This window comes from Athalia rosae, chromosome 4 (genome assembly GCF_917208135.1).
Source record: "Athalia rosae chromosome 4, iyAthRosa1.1, whole genome shotgun sequence".
Taxonomy (NCBI): Eukaryota; Metazoa; Arthropoda; class Insecta; order Hymenoptera; family Athaliidae; genus Athalia; species Athalia rosae.
The window spans coordinates 8749128-8770448 of record NC_064029.1 but is presented as its reverse complement, the minus strand read 5'-3'; the positions used below and the strand labels follow the sequence as shown (position 1 = coordinate 8770448).

The 21321-nt window shown below is 39.8% G+C and overlaps 1 protein-coding gene across 1 annotated transcript in view; it reads right to left on the bottom strand.

Moving 5' to 3' along the window:
- Nucleotides 1-21321, bottom strand: part of LOC105684453 (receptor-type tyrosine-protein phosphatase kappa) — a 56652-nt gene that overhangs the window by 31710 nt on the left and 3621 nt on the right. The window contains exon 2 of the mRNA XM_048654247.1: nt 16027-16288. Coding sequence (XP_048510204.1) covers nt 16027-16285 — 259 coding nt within the window. The 5' untranslated portion in view covers nt 16286-16288. The remainder of the gene's footprint in view (nt 1-16026; nt 16289-21321) is intronic.

Below are 21321 nucleotides of genomic sequence, written 5' to 3'. Positions count from 1 at the left end.
GAGATAAAACGACCGATACCCATATTCACGTATACTATACACATATCACGTGTATAGGTATACCCATGTATCTATATTTGCGATATGTAGGAAAAGAACGTAGAAAAAAAAAAAAGAAAGAAAAGAATAAAATGGTCGTTTTACGTTGGCAACGTAGTAACTTCTCGCAAATCTTTCGACCAGATCTATACGACGGTACGTATCCGATTCTTTCATCCACGCGCGGATCAATCTGCCGCGTATACATTTTTCTGCATATTACATAATTTAATTTTTTTTTTTCTCTTTTATTTCGATTTTTTCTTCGAACCGAATATTTCGTCGAGTGTAGCGCGCGCGCCACGAAGCCCGAGGTGGAACGAGAGGAGAGAAGAAGCGAAGAGGGGGAAAAAAGGGAAAAGCGAATAAATTATTTTCCACATAACTTGTGCCCGGCGGTTTTTTTTTTTTTTCAAGGATAATGGTTTTGATCGCGAAGCAATCTGCGCGGACTTATACTTCTTCGTGGATCATATTTCTAAATAAAGTTACAACGCCGAGAGCCGACCGCGACGGACTCGCGACGGTTCTGTTTCTGCTTAGCGAAGTGGTTATACCGCGTACACAAATCTTATCCAAAGTCGTGAGTTATTTTTAGATTTATAAGTGGAGACGAATGCCTGGGCGAAGAAGATTTATTTATCTAATGCATTCTTCGCGATTAGAGAAACATCTTAAAATGCCATATACATGCAGCCCGATTCGGGCCACTAGAGGAATATACGTTACGTCTACTTATGCGTCGGATGTACCATAGGGTTCGTACTTCGTATAAATATATACACACTGCAGATATACGTATGCCCCGTATATGCTGTAGGACAAAGGTAAAGAAAATAAAAAAATGAATTCTCAAACCGCGCGCATCGCTGAAGCCGCAAACAAGCTCGTGAATCAAAAAGTTGAAAGCTTCCATACACCCATACCAGCTATATACTATACTATAAACCTACTCTACGAAAGAACAAAAGAAACTATGGCGGAATAGAAATAATAGTAATGAAAAAAAAAGGAACTTTTATATTTATGTGCATCTATCTACTCTACGTACATATCTGTAAATAATAAATATAAATCTGAAGTTGAGTCGGTAGTAAATAACGAAAAACTGTGGAATATCTGTTCTTTTTTTTTTTTAATACAAAAAAAGCGAGAAAAAAAGAAGATCGAACATTTTCGAAGCACGACGCGCCGCGTTGCGGGTGAACGCGCGATGAGAACTACCTGTACATCTTCTCAAATTTCTCGTGTGGTGTGTGACATCAGAAGAAGCGGCGATAAATTCACGTCATCGGCCCGTTACACCCCAATTTGGATGTACCGTAACTCGTAACTGCGGGGTGTTTTGTTTCGTTCTTGAGACCGTAAAGTGTAAACGATCAATTTAACAATTTGCCGATGTTACGTACTACCAGGGGGAGACGACGGGCGCAAGACACGCTTCAAAAGCTTCTGACGAGTTCCAAATTTTTCCAACCCGTCTAACGGCTGCGTATTATTACGTAATTCCGCTTTGAAAGTGTACGCGTAACGTGCAGTCAACGTCCCTCAAACGGATTTTTTTTCTCTCTCTCTCTCTCTCTCTTTATTTTTTGCGTTTCATCCAATTTGTCACCTTCAAATTAAGTGGAGGAACCTTTTCAGACCGTAAAAATACAATTTTTTACACCCGCATAGGTATGGACGCGATAATTTCTTGCGCGACGTGCAAAATAACCGAGGGCAAAATCTGCAGCTCGGCGCCGCGTGCAGAGGGATCTGAAATTTCTGGAATATCGGAAGGTTCGGAATTTCATCCCCTCGGAGTTCTCGGGTCCTTAAAAGTTCGTGCTTGTGTTTTTTTTTTTTTTTTTTTTCTCTATTTCTCGCCTTTTCGAATATCGCGCGGATTTTTATTCACCCCTCGCGCCGCTGATGTAACGCGACCTCGAGACGTCAGTTTTACTCGTGTCTGACCCAACTGTGAGTTTACGTGTTTACGAGCCCGGAGTCTAATCATCCGTGAAATATCTTGTTTTCCATCATGTATTTATTATAGGGTACGTACAAGCTGCCTCTGTATCTCGCTTTGATCCCTCCACGGTAACGACGAAGCAGCGTACGTCTCGTCTTGAACTTAAACCTTAAAATTCGCCCAAACGAATCGCCTCGTCGTACGCTGAAAATTTTGCTAAACCTTTGAAAAAAGAAGATCAACTCGGCGAAGAAAGAGAGGAAAAATGATTTTCATAAGCGAGGTGGTGGTGAATAAAATAGTGCGCTCCACAGAAATACGAGCTTCTATTCGTTTTTTTTTTTTCTCTTTCCTATTCGCTTTCTTGTTCCTATGCTAAACTGCGGTAGCTTCAGAACACGGGGATTCAAATTCCGGAAATTTAAATACGAGTAGATATGAACGAAGATAAAAGTAAAAATAGAAAATGAAGGAGATAAATGCATAGGTAGGTACGTGGCGGATTTGAAGGTACATTTATGTAAGCGGCACTAATTCTAATCTCAACGTACGCGTTCGAAAAAGAAGAAAAGTAAAATAATTTTTTCCTTTCGTTTCGTTTCGTTTCGGTGTTCTTTGTTTTTTAGAAATGTTTGGCTAATGCTAATTAATTCAATCTGCATAACGTACCGTTAGCTTAACGCCCTATCGCCGATAAGCTTGTATTTGCATATCCTTTAACTTTAACGCAACACCCGAAAGTTTTCGAATGAAAAAACCGTTTTTTTTCTTTTTTTTTCTCATCTTTTTCCAAATATTTTTTCGCTCCAAGGATCGCGAGGATCGAGACTTGTTTTTATTTATTTATTTTTTTTTTTGTTCGAAAAAAGAAAAGTAAAAAAGAATTATTTACAATGGTCCCGAACCGCGAGTGCGTACGGTTGATATCATCGTCGGCACAGTATATTGGAACTCGAAGTTCCGAACTTTCGCGAGTTGTTGGAGGGAAAAAGTTCACCTGCTTTCGTCCGTCCGTATTTCATATAACGGGGTGTACCTATAGAAAGCTAGCGACGAACCACCGATAGCTCTTAGTGGCTCTTAGGAGCTCTTAGGAGCTCTTAGTAAGATCCAGCGGCAGCGGCAACAACGAGAGGCAAAGAAAAAAGGAAGAGGAGTGAGACGAAAGAAATTTAATAATTCTTCGCGAAACAAAATTATACCGCGTTATTGAAACATCATAGATGGAAATTTTGAGATATATGTACTCGTTAAGCGACGAAAATTGAGTTCAAAAATATTCTTCAAATATTATTGCACGTTATCGAAGCGAGCAATAAAATATATTCGTAGTGCGCATTTTTATTAGATCTTCTTTTTTCAATCTGATCGTGTTGCTGATTTTTCCAGAAGTGAAAAAATTCAAAAAATTTGCATTTAAAGCTCGACGCAAGAACCCCATCCGGGTAGAGATTAATGAACGAGAAGAAAAAAAACCCCGCAATGAGTAGAGTAAAAATTTCGAATCATAGCTGATGAAAAAAAGTAGAAAAACCATTTGTGTCTTTTTATTTTATCCGCTTTTCTCTCATTGTTAACGTTTATTTTTGCGGAAGCGCATATTGAAAGTGGAAAAATGTAAACGTGAAGAGATGTGGAATATATCAATCCGTATGTGATAACTCCACGTTAGCATTTACATATGTATGTACGTACGTGTATGTAGATTTTATATACATATATCTTTCCGCGATAGTGCATCGATATTTGAACGGAGAAAACGGTGTGCAGGTTCGGGGGTTGCATATAACGTGCAAATATTTGAAAAAAAAAAACAAAAGTAACGTACAGAATATAATAAGACAACAAAAAAATGTGTACGCGCGTAGGCACATATACGTATATGTATATACGTGTAAGTCAAAATAGGGTGCATTTTGTATCCTTGTATCCTTTTCAGGATGCGGTGAGGCCGTCGTATACATAAATGTGTGTGCGTTTATACGTAGGTACAAATAGGTCTGTATATATTATATATATATATATAGATATTTTGCAGAGAGTCTCCAAATCGAGTTTTGAGTGTCGAGTGTGAATACTAAAACCGATCTATGTAAAATATTCTCATCACGTTTCGAAACTCGCAAAACATACGACACGAATTGCCATCCGTAGGAAAAACGGAAAAACTATATTCTGCGTACACGTACGATACAACGACCGGACTTATCCACGTGCGTTAATCCAAGAGAAAATATAAACATTATAAAAGAAAAAACAGAAAAAAGAAGAAATGAATCTCTACGAAAGTGAAAAAAAAAAAAATTCTTTTTGGTTCTTTTTATTTCATTAATATCCATCGTCACTAGACGAGAGAGCGGAAGCGCTCGTTAAACGTAACACGGTTTGTTATCCTATACAGGAAGCTCATTGTTAGTTGAAGCTTGTTGAAGCTTTATTTTTTTTATCATCATATTTGTTTTTTTTTTTTTCGGAACGTCAAATGACACGAGAGCTTTTTCGATTCAAAATCGGTACAGAGCAAAGGTATGTATATATACATATACATATATTGTATCGCTACTGTCTGTCAACGTGTCCGGGTATTTAGATTAAAACAACATTCGAGACTATAATTTCAAAGCTTCGAAAAAAGCAACCTATGAAATGGGGGAAAAAAAAAAACAGAAAAAAAACTCATCCGTTGAAAGACGATTAATTATATACCCATCGGATGAAACACGATTTCGCGTTACAGCTTTGTCATTCTTTTTTCTAAATTTTTTTCTTTCACCCACATGAGATACACGCGCATTCACTGCACATTCTACGCACGTACGATAATCCAAGGTACACCTGGGTGATATAAAATTATTATCATAATCATTGTTATTATTATTATTAGGTAATACAAGTATAATGAAAGCTTTTTTCGACAGCAGTTGTAAAAGAAAAAAAGGGAGAAATTTTTATTTTATCCCCTCATTTTTTACGGCGGGTAATATAAGTTGGCCTTATATAGCGGGTCGTTAATCGAAGTAAGTGTCGAGATATGACGCAGGAAATTAATAAATCAATATAGCTCGGAGGTACAGGTATAATAACGAAGGACGTGTTTCGAGCGCGCCTCGAGCTGGGAAACATAATTATCGAGGAATTAGGTTCGAGCTTCGTTTGTACCGGATCTACCAATCGTGGGCAAAGTCTACCTCCGGGCCTCCGACTTGTACATACTATACTTCGGTTGCAAAATTTACACAGCAATCGTATACGTACAACGCACACTCACCCACCTACTTACAATACGGATCGTTCTCGTTACATCGCGACATCTAACCGCGAGTAAAATTTATCGGACGAATTAATAGAGCCCGTGGAATGAATTTCATTTGAAGACTTGATTCGATTAGACATCGCGATTATTTAATGGTACCTACCCTCCTCGCAAATTGCGGAAAACTAATTTCTACCGCATCAAAGTCAATCTCTTCTCTCATTCGCTTCTTTTATTACTATTATTATCAATTTCACATTTTTCCGCAACTCTACACATCTCTGTCTTTCGTTCGTTCGCGCTCATCTCGTAGCTGCGAATACGCGTAAGGGTTGTTGGTTTTTTTTTTTCTTTTTTTGGCTTCTCGCGGCTTTTCTTTTTTTTTTTTCTCAAGATGACGCGAAGGTCTTATAGAAAGATTGATGGAGGGAATGAAATTGCTCGGATCAGCTGCTGTTATATATTTCGGGGGTCGTAACCATAACTAAATGTAACGCCTATGGCCGCCGAAATTTCTCGGACAATTTGGAAACGAAGATCCCAACCGAAGATTGAAGAGCTTATGTACCCACCTACTCCGCTACTTCCACCGTACCTTGTAAGGCCCCGCCTTTCGCCGTTATAATTAAGGGAGCCATTAATTAACAAAACAAAGTACTCCGCAGTTTCTTGGTCCAGGAATATAATTCAGAGTTAGCCCTTACAATCAGCGTGATGTATAATACCTATTACATCGGTATATAAATTCGTACACATATATTTATATTATATGCAACACGAAAGAGACTGCAGAACGGTATACGATTCTACATCTGTATTAACCCGAAAAAGAATATAGGTATACATATACATGAGCTGCGTTACGGAGCGAACGTAAGAAAATGTTGCACGATTTTCTTTCTCCTGCTTTCTTGGCTTTACTTTTTTTTTTTTTTTTTTATATTTCTTTTATCTCCTCACCGTAAATTATGATTAATTGTACGCGACGACGCGAATTGTACGTCGTTATCGTCGTTATTATTATCATAGTTTTTTTTTACTTCGTTATTTTTTTGTTTGTATAATTATATTTACAGTGGATGGGATTTTTCAAATATTTCCAAATTTTCCAAACAAGAGAGATCAAAAAATTTTCACCTGGATATAAATATTAAATGGAAATGAAAAATAATATTATACAGTCTAATTGAAAATTATACAACTCGAATTTGTACGGGAATTTATTGAGCCGAGAATTTCGCGAGCCACGAAAGAAAAAAAAATTGAAAAAGTTGAAGAAAAAAAAAAAATCGAACGAAATATGATTCGCGACGATTTTAGGTGTACGTACGTACGAATAACGTGGTATATACGTATATATATGTATACCTATTATGTATATAGTATAAGTATACGCCTTTGACGTACTTAATATTGTCAGTAGCAACGTCGGTGGCGTATTTTTTTTTTGTCAACTTTTCCTTTTTTTCTTCTTCTTTCTCTTTTACTTTCCTCCGTACGTGCGTCAATGAAAGAAGAGTCTCAGAAAATTCGTGGAGAAGCTTTGACGGTGACAATAATGTAGAGTTGAGGTATATAAATAGATATATATGGAGGAAGTCGAAGTTAGATATTTTCATACTTCTGTTATATTTCAAATAAATTTCATTTTTGAGTCTTTATTTCGATTTTGTTTTTCCATAAATAGACGCAACAACACTGCACTGCAATCATTTCACGGCGCATATAATACACAGACAATGACACACAAGCGCGGCTTGTAATATTTTTTTTATCCTCATTTTTCTTCATTATACCGTAAATTTTGATTCTTCATCTCCATCGATAATATTCAAAGAAAAAAATTAACTTCCACATATTTATAGGGTCATCGTACAGACGTCAAACTGAAACGTCACGGAAACTACCTATTCTCGGTGTATGAGAAAAAAAATTTGCATAAATAAATAAATGAAACGAATAAAAAAAAAAAAAAAATTTGTCGCACGATATGATTACACGATACGTGTACATACGTATGCGTTAAACTATGTATATAATAACCCCAACAACAGCAGCTACTCCCATAAACTATTGATCAGGACGTTTCAATTTCAGGTTGGGCACTCGAAGTCCCTCGACTGTATAAGAGGGTAGAGGGTAGAGAATGTAATATAAACGTTCCGCCTGTTATCGCATCTATATCAATTACAACTGAAAATCATAGAAGAAAAAAAGAATGAAATTCAAAGGCAATTCGAAAGAAAAAGTAACGACGATAATAAAATAGATGAAAGCTCTCCGCAACAGCGAAGAGGATGAATAAAGAAATCAAAATCTAATCGAATTTCATTTCGAGATTTGTCGAGATCTTAACGAGGTAATTTGATATGAAGTTCATCTTGAAAAATATACTTGTATCGATTCAGGTACGATTAATTGTCTTGCTTGAAAAGTATAGATTATTTTTTTTTTCGGTTTTCTTCATCGCCATTTTTGATATTGTTTGCTCCATTTTCCAACGCAACATCTGTTATAGCTAGGGTGCGGTGCGGAGCTTTTTTTTTTTTTCATTTGATTTTTACCTATTTTGTTTTTTCTACCCAGCCTAACGTTAGGTATGTACATAATATCGTGACCGAAAAGATATTTCGTTTCGTATATACGAGCTTAATTTGCCAAAGCTACAAATAGATTTCGCGAATCGCGCGTCAGGGTCGTATGACGTCACGTCTACCTAATACACTATAGGTATAGTACATAGGTATAACTATACATAGATACGACCGACGCAACGCGTTTTCACTGAAATGATTTTCAGCGGTCAAAAAAAATCAGCGGTCAACAGCACCCATTTCGCCATACGTATTTTTCGATATTATCTAAACATAGAAGTTACGGAGAAAATCGTCAAGATATAACTATAATGTGCGCTTCGCGTTTCATCATTCTTCAAATATACATTTCGTTATCTAGGCGAGAAAAAAAAATGGAGGGAACGCGAACCGAGCAATTCGCGCGATTCGCGCGTTCGGCGCAATGGGTAATTTTTATGGGAAAAAACTGTCGGCGGTTATTTTCCTTCGGAATTTGCGATCCGATTTAAGTCAGACTCGAGCCACGTTTCGACTGCCCCCAGAGCCCCGTGGATTGACCCTCGCCGACCCCAAAAGCGGTTCACTTCGTTACACGTTATACATATATATATACACACAGATGTATCGTTATCTCGCAAGGTACATAGATACAGGGGTAGGTATATAATATATATATATACCGCCAGTGGCACTCGGAGATGGGATTTCTTTTTATGTACGACGAACCGCATGTGAATTTTATCAAGAAGAAGTCATCCGCCCGAATAGTATTTTTTTCATTCATTTTATCTCCTCTCTTCTATCGCTCTACAGCGCGCATGCGACGTAATAAAACGAACGAGAAACGCGAAGGGAAAGAAAGAAAGAAAAGAATAGAAAAAAAAAAATAATAGTCTATACGAAGATGAAAAAATGATAAAGAAACTCATCTACGCGCTCCCGATAACTCTTCATCGGTGGTTCGATTGTCGCTCCGTACACGTTATCATTACAGTCTATACTCTCTATAGATGCAGTATAGCGACGGGGGTCACCGCCGCGCGTATATCGTAATCATTTTCCCCCGTTTCACTCGCACCCGCTGTCAATCACATCCGACGCGTTCTCGACCTATAACGCCTAGGATGCAACAGCGGCAGCAACAGCATGTCATGCGGGCTTGTCCAATTAAACCGGTTGATTACATAACCGAATATACATCTACCTGTGCTCCCGTGCAGGGCGCGGAAGGCTTGAGGTTATTCAGCATCAGTTTCAGCTTTATTGCCCGTGCGATCCGTTTCGCCTCGTTTAAAAGGGTGTCGTCCCACATGTAGATTATACGCGTATAATTACTGTGAAATTACACTTGAGAAATTCTTTGACCGCCTCCTCTACTATGCGTACTGCAGCGGCGCGATATGAATCCGCGTTATCGCACGCGCTGCACGCACGCGTAAACGTAACACCGCACGGTTTAACGTTTCAAGAAAAATTTAAAAAAAAAAAAAGACAATTTTTCAGGGGGATGGCAAAAGAAACCGTTGCGACACTCCGGGCCAACTATGCTGCACCGGCCAAACATCATCCCCAGCTAACGAGCCAAAGCTATTGCATATGTATAGGTACGTTTGCGTTATGGTTACAACACATTTACCGCAGCAGCGCGTTGCGAATAGACGATTTTTATTCAACCTTTCATTTTATTCCCTTCTTTCGGTTTTATCACCTTCGAATCTTCGCACATATAACCGCTGCGATACAACCCATCCACTTACGTATGAGAAGAAATTTTTTTTCTTCTCATCAAACGCTTCGCGTTTTGCAAGCTCGGTCACTCTTTATCTAAATAAGTGGGGTAAATATCTAGTACGCTACAAGAATTACCTATATATAATATACCCGATACCACGAATGTCATGTGCGTTATTGTTATGCCATGGTTTCTCTCATTTCGGGGAGATACGAACATCTACCGACATATTTCTTACCCTCGTACAGTTTGGGATTAAGGGGTGGCGAAATCGCAAAGTCCCGAGACGACCATGTAAATAAGGTATCGTTTGCGCTTACGTCGTGTCAGGTAGTGTATACGTAGAAATACATAGGTAGGTAGGTACGTAGGTACCATACATGAGGTGGCGACTGTTGAGATCGTCGAGGACAACCAACGTCGTCCGCGGGGCCACCACACCCAGACGGGGTAGTGACGACGTCGTAGCCCGCGGGAGCGATTCCGAAGTAACCCATGCGGCGATACGAGGATCAATAAAATCAGTTTACGTTCAACCGAGGATGCTGGGAACTCCGAAAAAGATACACGTAAAAACAATAAAAGAAAAAAGAATATACGCGATTTCGCCCCGCGTATCGTCCGCTCGGCCGAGTTCCGCGACACATCCGAACGGAACGGGGGTACGGACGCGGGTGCAGTGGAGGTAGGCGAAGTAGTCGAAGAATTTCTCGGCGTTAATTTTCAGCCCCCGTTCTTCGAAAGTCTGCGCGCAGAGGCTAAAGGCCGATAACGACACCGCAGCCGGGTAACAAAGGGGCGGAAAGAGGGAAGGATATAACGCCAACATCACGTCGGTTTTCAACCGTATACCCTCCCTCTCTCTCTCCCTCTCTCTCCCTCTCTCTGGCTCCGCGGTTCCGGCAGGACAAATAAGGTAGTACACCTCGCGCTCATTAGTCGCCCTGCAAATTGACTTCATTTGTCGCCGAGCGTCGTCGTCGTACCTTTCTCACGTGTTATATATAACGCGCGTTGTGTACGGTATACGGAGACGCGGACCGTGCACTCGTGTGTGCACCTATGACACAATAGTCTTTCTCCTCTAGTTCGAATCGGCGATAAGATTTCGTCGGTTTTTTTTTTTTTTTTTTCGAAAAATCATAAATCCGAGGGGGATTAGGTATAAGCGGCATGGACCGGTGCGATATGCGGTCGAAATCTCGTTAGCTCGTACGAAATTGGTAAATTTTAACGACGAGAATTGATTGGGTACAGTCGCGGTTGATCTCCGATGCGCTGTGCAGCTGCAGGTTGCGGTCAGGCGGTCACCGAAATTTCTAGATTCCGTTATAATGCGCGGGGCGGGGGAGCGAAAACCAATCTAATCACCGATCGAGGCCTCCGCAGGTACGCGGGGCCGGCTAATATTTTTTTTATTTCTTTCTTTCTTTCTCGCGATGCGAAATCTGGAGCGTCGCGTTGAACTGGAAATGGAATTTTTCCGCCCTCGAGACGCGTTCGAGAATTCGTACGTATAAACGGTCAGAGTCAGCGGTTTCGGAGAGGTGAGTTTTCGATATATTTTTAAACGACCATGTGAAGTGCAAGTGTTGATGATTTCGGGTTCTCGTACACCACCCACGCTGGCGTGTATGAGATTTCTATTTCCCGCAAGCTGCAGCGGCACCAGCATTAGGGAGCCCGAGAAACGGGCGGGTGGGGAATATCGCGAGCCACGTCGGTGATTCGCGCCAGGCGCCGCCGCCGCCTCCGCCGCCGCGTGTTGATCTTGACACCGATTACTACATCGGCGACAGCTCTGTCATGGCATTTCCCGCGACTCAACGGAATATCAAGAGTAACAAAATTCGTCAACGATCGCTCGTCGTTTCTGATGTGCAACGCGAGTCATTCGCGATAAATGAAGAAGAAGAAACCGAGAAAAAAAGAACGCCTCTATTTCGATCGCACCCTACTGCAGCCTCGAAATTTTTTCACTCCTTTTTTTCTCTCCTCTCTTTGCTCGTATTTTTCATCTCCCTCGTTTCTTCCCATATCGAATACGGTGGCGGAGGTTACAATTTATTTATACACATTTAATAAAAACTCAAGGCGATCGATTTCACGCTTTCATTTGCGAATAACGACGGACGATCGGGGGGGGGGGGGGGGGGGAGGAGAGAAAATAAAAATCGTGAAAACTAAAAGTAAAAGTAATACATTCAATAATTGCGAATAAGTTGAGCTTTGAAATTTATACGCCGCGAGTTGATTAATTATTCAATCCGGTCTCGCCGTCACGGTTCAATTACGAATTAATGCAGATCTACCTATACGACATCGTCCCGGTTCCCCGTTATTTCTCCAAAATCCAAATTCCTTGATTTCCCTCTTTGATCGCGTCATGTACACGTCAGCTGGCCATCCGAAAATACCGATTACACCTCGGTGTCTGCACGTACCGTGCCACAGGTACCACCGCCCATATCGCCACGCAGGTGTGCACGTGCAAATAAGTAATCCGAAACAACGAGTCACCCCCTGCTGTATAACGTTATGCTCGTCGCTTTACATCAAAGGCCAATAAATCCCAAACGATTTGCTTCTAATGAGAGTTTACAACCCTCAAATTCTCCTCCACCTCCGAAACCCGGCGAATTCTCCCTTCGTCGGTACTCGACCACCGCTCGACCTACGTACCTATAATTATTTTTCGGATATATTTTACCGAAGCGCACACCCCTTATTTACGATCATCGTTTTTTTTTTCACTAGTTCATTTTTTCTCCTTTTTATCTTTTCTCACGTCATTACGTTATCCAGTTTCTCGTCGTGCCCGACGCTAGCCAACGTAGACAGGAGGGAAAAAAAGCGGATGATAAAACCCAACAATTATTAAACACAAAAGGAATCGTTGTTAAAATACGAATCCCATTACACCATCTGGTTTCAGCAAACCAACTTCGGTAGTACGAAAAGCGAAACAACAGCGCGTTTTCAAGCTGACAATTAAATTTGCATAAATATAATGCGAACGAGCTGCGGGTATTTGTTTTCCTATTTTTCTACGACCATAGAAATTTTGCACAACTCGCGCGTTAGATTTTACAAGAGATTATCGTTGTCCGTTTCAGTATCTCTTTAAGCGACAAAATTTCTCCGTTAACTTCCAAAGCGAATACCGAAAGCTGATGATATTATTTGCGGAATTCCAAAGAAACTGTTTGCCGCAGATATTGCAAAAATCGTGCGGACGAAACGTCCGAGTTAACCCTCATACAATTAGATGCATTCTAGGATATACATGGACGGAGAAAGGAATGAAGAGAGGGAGAGAGAGAGAGAGAGAGAGAGAAGAGAGCGAAGGACTTACATTCCAGAAAGTTAATCTCACCGTCGAGGTCATTAAGGGTTAAAATTCCTTCCGTATAATAACAATGACGACGATAATGATAATAAATCCGCGAGGCTCGTGTGTGGCGCGAATATAACCGCTCTACCCGCGTCATTAATCTTGTGTTTAAGAACGCAAAAATTCATGCTGCGACAACACATGTTTTTCCAAATATCAATCACATCTACATACACGCACTCGCCGACAAATCGTCGTAAAATACATGTTGCGAATTTTCATATTCATTTATATTTTCGCGTCTTTCTTCTGTTCGACTAAACGTATAATTTATCACCTTTATCACCCCTTATTTATAGATTCACGGGAGAAAAGTTCCGCGGCAACGTGAAAAATTGGAAAATAAAAAGGAAAAGAGAAAACAATTTTTCAACGAAACGACATAACTGCGGAAGTTACATATATATATATAAAAGCACATATGTACGATAAATATAAGTACATAACTTCTCGCCCTTCCTTCCTTCCTTTTTATTATCTCATTTCTTTCTATCTTAATTGCCTCGAAGGGTGTGCATGTGTGTAACGTAAAACGTATTTGCAAAGAGAGAAGACGAAAAAAGAAGAAGAAAAAATTAAGGGAAAAAAGAAAAAGGGACGAAATAATAAGAAGAAAATGCCTACTCATCTGGGTGTTACACACTCCGTTTCCCGAGGGTTTCCTGCATATTGTCTCCTAGGGGGGGAAGTTGTGCAGAATCGTTGCGTTCGGTACAATATTATACAACCGAAAACATTCCGCAAAGTTAATTTAGCTGGGGGTAATATCGTGTAATATCGTATGCCAGAAAATTCTTTCGGTATAATAAATTTGCAACGGGTATTCTTGTATTTTATACGCGTACACATATATCGTTACGCACATCATTTTCGGCAGCCATTTTTTATTTATTCTTTTCATTTAGTTCGCCAACATTTATTATGCATTCAGTCAGCTCGTACATCTTGAGTACGTGTAACTGGCACGCTCAATTCTATTTCTTTTTTCTTTTCCCTTCGTTTTTTTCAAATGAAATCTGTGGGCGAAGATGTACATGTATATAAAACTTCGGTAGTTTCTCAGCATTCGGCAAATGCATCGGCAGGGTGGAATAATTATACATTGTAAAATTGTTTGCCGAAAAATTCGTCCGTTCATTTTTCGACAAACTAAACGAAACGGGAGAAAATAAAGGAAAAAAAAAGGTAAAGAAAAGAAAATCAAAGAAGAAAAGTTTTGCGATGAGGAGAAAAAAACTTCCCCTTTTCGAGAGGTAAAAATATACAAGTATATTTACCAGGGAGGAGGGAGACGTTGAATACGTAAATTCACCCCGATATTCAAATCACGTGGATGATGATAATGGGGAAGATTCGAACGGGGCGAATGTAGGTAAGACTGAGAAATAACTTGAATTCAGTCGATCAATTTACTAAAGCCCGACTCGACTACGTTCAGATAGTTTAATACTAAAATTCCAAAAACATCGAGTTTCCAGACACCGAGTGCGTTCCAGTTTCGTTACCGTAAGCGGGAGATTATATTGCAAAAATCGTTATCATATCTGAATTCGCAGTGAAATCGGTGCTGCGAAACCGGATAAGAAATAAATAAAAAAATTTTAGTGTGCACACAAATCTCGAGAATCCTTCCCGTCGTTCTATATACACATACGGACACATGCCGTACGCACACGTACGGTATGTGTATACCGTAGGGATTTGAATGGCAAATTTTACCCATTACCAAGTCAATATTTAAACACCTGTAATATTCCAAGTTTTCAACCGAGTTACACGGACTTTTTTTTTTAACTTTTTTTCTTCCTCCTCTTTCCAACCCTTGTACACCTCAACGATCCGCGCTCACTGACGGCAATATTATTCGGTGGAGAAAATAAATTTGAAAAAAGAAAAATAGCGAATGATCGACGAGATCGAAATCAAAGAAAAGTTTTGATACTTCACAGTACCGATTACGGATAGTTTGAAGAGTGCCGCGTGTGTGTATATTATATTCACTATTTCATACGGTATATATTACCGTGGGCTTCGGAAGCTCTAGCCACCGTTCGACGCCGGACTCTATAAAAGCTTTTTCTACGAGGGAACTTTCACTTCTAAACAGTACTTCTATTTCCCGAGATATAACGTCGGGTAAAAGTTTAAAGTTAATAATATCTCGAGCGCCATGTACGGCTGCGACATTTCTGGCAGTTTCATATGATAAATTCATTTCTATAAAGCTTTTCTCTATCGTTATAACAAAGTCTCTAACTCTACGGCAAAAGCCGTAACTACGGAAATCCGCGCGCACGCTTCTGTACGATGCATTCGTAGACGTAATACGATGATAATGAAATATGTATGTGTATAAACACATGTATACACACGGATACACGTATTATACGTATGTAACGAAGTTTGAACGAACGTAGGCGGAAGCGGAAAAATGCACTTCGTGAAGAGTACGCGGACGTAAACGTGTAACGTGGATACACGAAGTACAGGTGGTAAGATGGATAATTTTATTGCTAGAGTGTCGACTCCACGGGCTACTCTGTACCTGGTCGTATACGGGGAGCCGCACACCGCCGTACCGTACCGCTTTGCATCAACCCCCGTTTGCCAACGGCGAGCTTTTTAAACTCGCGAATATTATAACTATGATATAATAGTGACCTCGTCACGCTCGCTACGGAGCTTTTGAAAAGCTTTTAACGCGGCCTTTGAGAGTCCGATTTCAGGATGTCTCGGTAGTTTGGCAGTACATAACGTACATATGTACGTACCTATGTCTCTCTGTGTGTTTATACCTGCGTCGGAAATATCTCCCACGGGAGTTTCAGGACGATAATTAAAACGGCAATAATTAAGTTATATCTCCCAGTCGTATTTAATTTATGTACACCATACTGTCGCAAAATAGAACTAGAAAACTTTCCTGTAGAGTATAAAAACTACTTTGGTAACAGTAAAAATAGCGTTGACAATAAGGATTAAAAGCGCGGTACGAAATTTTCAGCACTTTCGAAAATGGCGTTGGCTGCATATCGTCAAAACCGACGTATGAAAGAACAAAGAAACGTCGAAACTCACCGAAGGAGATGAGCCCGCTGTTGAGCATGGACAATTTGATCTGGCTTGGAATTGAGGCGAGACTATGTGCCGGATTCATGTGACGTTTTCTAGGTGGTTTTTCCGGTGCTCTGGGCGCGCTTCGACTCCTGTGATGGTGATGATGTTTCCTGTGAGAATGTGATGCTCCACCTGCGGTAGAAGCTGCCCCGGTTCTGTCCGAAGCAACGCTACTCAGGCCCAAACCACCCCCGGTCGACTGAGTGCGAAGGGACGACATTTTCTGCAAACCGAAAAGAGCGAAAAAAACTCATCAAAATATCCATGGAATCGTAGCACGCACTCGTTCTCGTGCATTTACCTGTACACACGAACGGAGAGTGAGAGGAAGTTTGCTTGAAATATATTGAGGAAAATTTTGCGAAAAAAAAAAAGAAAAAATACGTTTTCGCCAATCGGCTTTGCCAGCTGGCTCGAAACTAGCAGCTGCTCGTCTCCTCGCATTTATTTTCCTAGGTATCATACGAGGCTAGACGTACCACTTATAATACTAAGATATACCAACGGTAAGTTCTCCCGGTTTCTCGGTCACCCTGCAGAAATTTTCTAGTCACCGTTTTTTTTTGTTTTTTTTTTGTTTTTTTTTCCCACTTTACCCGAGGAACTCGGATCCCTTTGAGGGTGGAATTTTTTCTCTCTAATCTACTAACGTACATAGAACAGTATATGGATTTTATTTTTTCTACTTTGGTTTTTCTCAAGGGGTTTTATTTTTACTCCATAAGTATCGGTGTTTGAATTGCATGCGGATGATCTTTGAATGAATTTCATAGTCTTGAAAATAAAAAAAAAAAAAACGAAGTTAATTATCGTAAAGTGGAAGCGCGCCGTCATAAATTTCATTTGCTTTGGTGTAAGGGATGAGTTGAGTACAGGTATTGCCTTTCGATCTGACACGAGTGTCTACAAAATCTGCTCGTTCAAGAGAAGAATAGCCAAAAAAGTGGATGAAAAATAGAACAAAGAAGCCAGAGAACGAACAAGTTGCGCATAGAGAGAAGAAAAACGAGAAAAAAAACAAAAAGATAGAAAAAAATATTTCGTCTTATATCCCCTATAGCGCAAGTCGTAAATCAGTGGAGCTACGCTCGGAGAAAAGAAAAATAAAATCAAAAGCGCAACTAACGGATAGCGACAAGGGAGAGAAAGAGAGAGAGACCAAAAACAAATTTGGTAAAATAAAGATAAAAAATGAGGGAAAAAAAAAACAACACATCGAATGGGGGTGAAAATACATGCGACGGAACGAAAAAAAACGGAGAGGGAGGAGAAAAACGAAAAAACTTGGTGTAGAGTACGTACCTAATACCCTGCGGCTCAAACAACGAGAGTGAAAACCCAATTAAATATATTGCGATACCCACGCGAATCGCGTCTCTCTTTCTCTCTCTAATTTTTTTTTTTTCGTTTCCTTTTTTTTCTTTTTGTTGCGTTTACCTTCTTTTCACTCTTTCTCTCTCGTTCTCCGTGTTGCGTGTTTAACAAGAGCACGAGGAACGGTAGCGGCGAATTTAACCGATGAGGAAAGAAGAAAAAAATACGAAAAAAGGAAAAAAGCGAATGAACGAATGAAAAACAAGAAAAGTATTATACGGAACAAGGGTGGAGAAGGAAAAGAGAAAACGAGGAATGATAAAGCGCGAAATACCGTGCCAGAGACTCGATATGCGGTTGGCTCAATTTCAACACCGATTTCAACCCTTTTCATAGCACTATGGATACCGTACAGTAGTACAACCTAATGCGGTATAAGAATGAAACTTGTGTGAGCTTTGAATTCCGGCTTGTAACTCATTCGAAAATTTCAAACGACGCGGCGTCGGTTGGATTTTAAGCTTAACTTTTTACTGCGCATATTTTTAACCCCGGAGATCGGTGGGACGGACGAAAAAAAATTCACTGAAATTCTACCCAATTTTTTCTACAGTAACAAAAAATGCGGGGAATAAATTTACGAGGAGGGGTTGTTAATTGTTTCATTGGACGTATTCGAAGTACAGGGAATTCGCAACAGGGGCGCCGACGAAAAACGAAAAATTGATGAAAAAAGCAGAAGAAAAATCAAAACCAAAAAAAAAATTCGGAAATTTCTTCACACATTTGAAGTGATTTTTACGAAAATTATCGGGTTGCGTTTAATTTCGCAAAATTCAGTGACCGAGAAGTGTCGGAGTAGGTTGGTGCCAGCAATTGTTTTTCACATACGTAAAAACGGAGAGAAGAAAAAATAATAAATTTAGAACTTTTCCAGCTAGCTACTGATATTATTTTTAAATATTTTTCAAGACTCATTCATACACTTTCGTCTATTCAAAGTTCGCGCGTCAACATTTTTTAACGTCCAAAAAGCAGAGAGAGAGAGAGAAGTAAAAAAAAAAATAAAAAAAAAAAAGGAAACGCAAACTATCACGATCGAGAAAAGCTCCACTCGTCGGTCATTCACCTGCGTATAGTTCAGACACGACCTAGAAATCGTATGAGCAATTCGCGCAAATAATTTTCAGCTCTTTTAACCCATCCGCGTTTCTATCGGAGTTCTCATAGACGAGATGATTACACGCTCTAAATTTAATACCGACAAACACTCGAGATGAGGCGCGATGAGATCAGGTAAACCGACCCCTCAGAAATCAGGCGTTATTATGTCCGCCCGTTTATATATAAATACCGGGCTCACATGTGATCATCGAATGATCATAGCTCGCGTCTCATATATATATACGTGTAACCTATATCGATTTTTTACGTACCCCGAAGATAATGAACGTTTATCAAAGCCATTCTGTCTCATCGCACCACGCACTATTGCAATAAACCCTCTCCGCACATTCGTTGCTCTCGGTATAACGATTAATAATTTAATATAATCGACTAAAATCCGTATTAGTCGAGCCCGCAAGAACCGCGTATAGGTCGTGAAGATCAAAGCAAACATGAGAAATTCACGCATCTATAAATTTATAAACCAAACCCTCGGAATGTCAACCGCGTAATTATTCTACACGAATACTTATGGGTAAGCACGGCAAGTAAACGTTCAAGATTCGGTTGATTTCGTATTCACTTTATGCGGCTCGTGGAAGGTATGTATGACTATTTATTTAAAACACGTACCTACATGGAGACACCCCGTACATGGAAGTCACTCAGAAAAGAGGAAGAATCCTGTGACTCGCGCTTGAATTATTAAACGTAGGTACGTACGTACGTAACGTACCCGTTGTACGGTTGAAGAGGTCGCCAAAAATTTTACCTCGTTAAATACTACTTGACCTGAGAAAGTGTAACGTGGACCGGTTAATTGAGGCATTTAATACACGTTGGATTAAATATAAGTGCTGCCCTGTACCCCGTAATGCTCGCGAAATAAATCCCGGGGGATGAAAATTAAGAAAGTGTTGAAGACTTGATGTGGTTATATTACTGTAGTATGAACGCTATGGGATTATCAAACTAAATCGCGACTTGATCAAATCGAGAAACGAAGTTATACGTGAGATTTTGTTTCTTTTTTAAGTACGTGAATTTCTAAATATATGGGGCATTCCATGTCAATCGGGACACTTTCTTCAACGTATTTTTCGAACTTCGGATTCCTGAGATATCTATGCTGAATCGAAATACATAAGAATAGCTGCGTAGAGAGTCCAATGAAAAAAATGTGGATTTTTGGGCCAAAAATGAAGTATTTTCAAAATTCCTCCCACTTTTCCGACATATTTTTACCCCTGGAACACGAATTCGTCAACTAAATTGAGCCACGAGTTAATCCCAAGACGTCGAAAATGTTTCATCAAGTTCAAAAAATATTTTGGAAGATGGAATGCCCTGTCCGTACGTGCGTAAGTACGCGACGAACGTTAGCAGCCTACAACAATCATTTTTCTAAAAAGAAAGTGCAAGATAAAAGAAAAGGAAGATTGTAGAAAAAAAAAAAAAAAAAGAATTGAACCACAAGTTGAATAAAAGCTATAGGGAGAAAATGAAATTGGAAGAACTTGAGGAGAGCACGTAGTTCTTTCCTGTGCGGAAAACGTGATTTGAAGAAATATAAGATGAAAATAAGAGAAAACAGATATAATAAAAATAAAAATACATATAGAAGCGCACATCATGGAAGAAGGTAAAAAAAGAAAAACGTAAAAATCTCTTTCTTAACTTTTCTGAAGGTACACAGATATAGGTATGTGTATCACTTATCGCAATATACATGTACCGCATTTCATATACCTATATATATATATGTATATACCTTTACACAATTTCTTTTTTTCTCATCGCAATTGCTTTGCAACCGATCGTTCGATTTCGGTCGTTAGATCCGATTGGCATGATCGCAGGCGAATCACGTATTGTGTCTGATAAGTGTTACAATAAAAAGCAGATTACCGATGATCAATAGGACAAATAATATAATAAGTTATATCGGGATATCAGGTAGGTAGTTCGATGGTCGAGGATAACGAGCAGCCCATTGCATCTGGTGTGCACGTAGTATACTAATAATGTAAGTTAGGTACTTACATACCATAGAGCGAAACTAAAGTCACTCGAGGGTCTATATTGAGACTCCTCTCCGCCAGGCGCGGAACGGTTATTGGCTGGTTTATATTACGTGAAAACGTGCGCGAAGACACTCGACGACTTGTTGGAAAACGAGTAAAAGTTACGATAGGTATACGTACGTACGTACGTACATAGGACCTATAGTACCAGCGTCACACCTCCCCCTAAAATGCTCAGATCGCCATTTAATTGCTACTCGCCAATTTCCGATTTATTACCGAATGAAATCGGTCAATACGTTGTAACATTTTGAATCAGAAGGCGATGCAATTATAGCAATTAAAATTAGTGCACTAATTATTTTTTATCATGTCAATGAAATACAACAAAGCCAGGCGTAGCTACGTACCTCGGAAGGTAGAAATAAAATTTAACAAGTACAATAAAAATCACGAAGAGAAAAGATCCGGGTATTTTTCATTTCCATTTTTTCTTCATTTTGTTTGTCGCGAAGCAGCGACGTTGCGGATGAGCGAAACCCGGGGGGGGGGGGGGGGGGGGGGGAAAGAAGAGAAAAGAAAAAAATAAAAAGAATCAGAGAAATAAGGAAGGCAGGAGAACGAAGGGGTGGTGAACTGTTGAAGATCCTGTTCCGCCAACTCGAGTAGGGAACGCCAACGTAAATTGGAACGCCCGAAGAGTCTTAACCTTGCTAACTCTACTCGCGGATACTCGACGACACACGGCCTA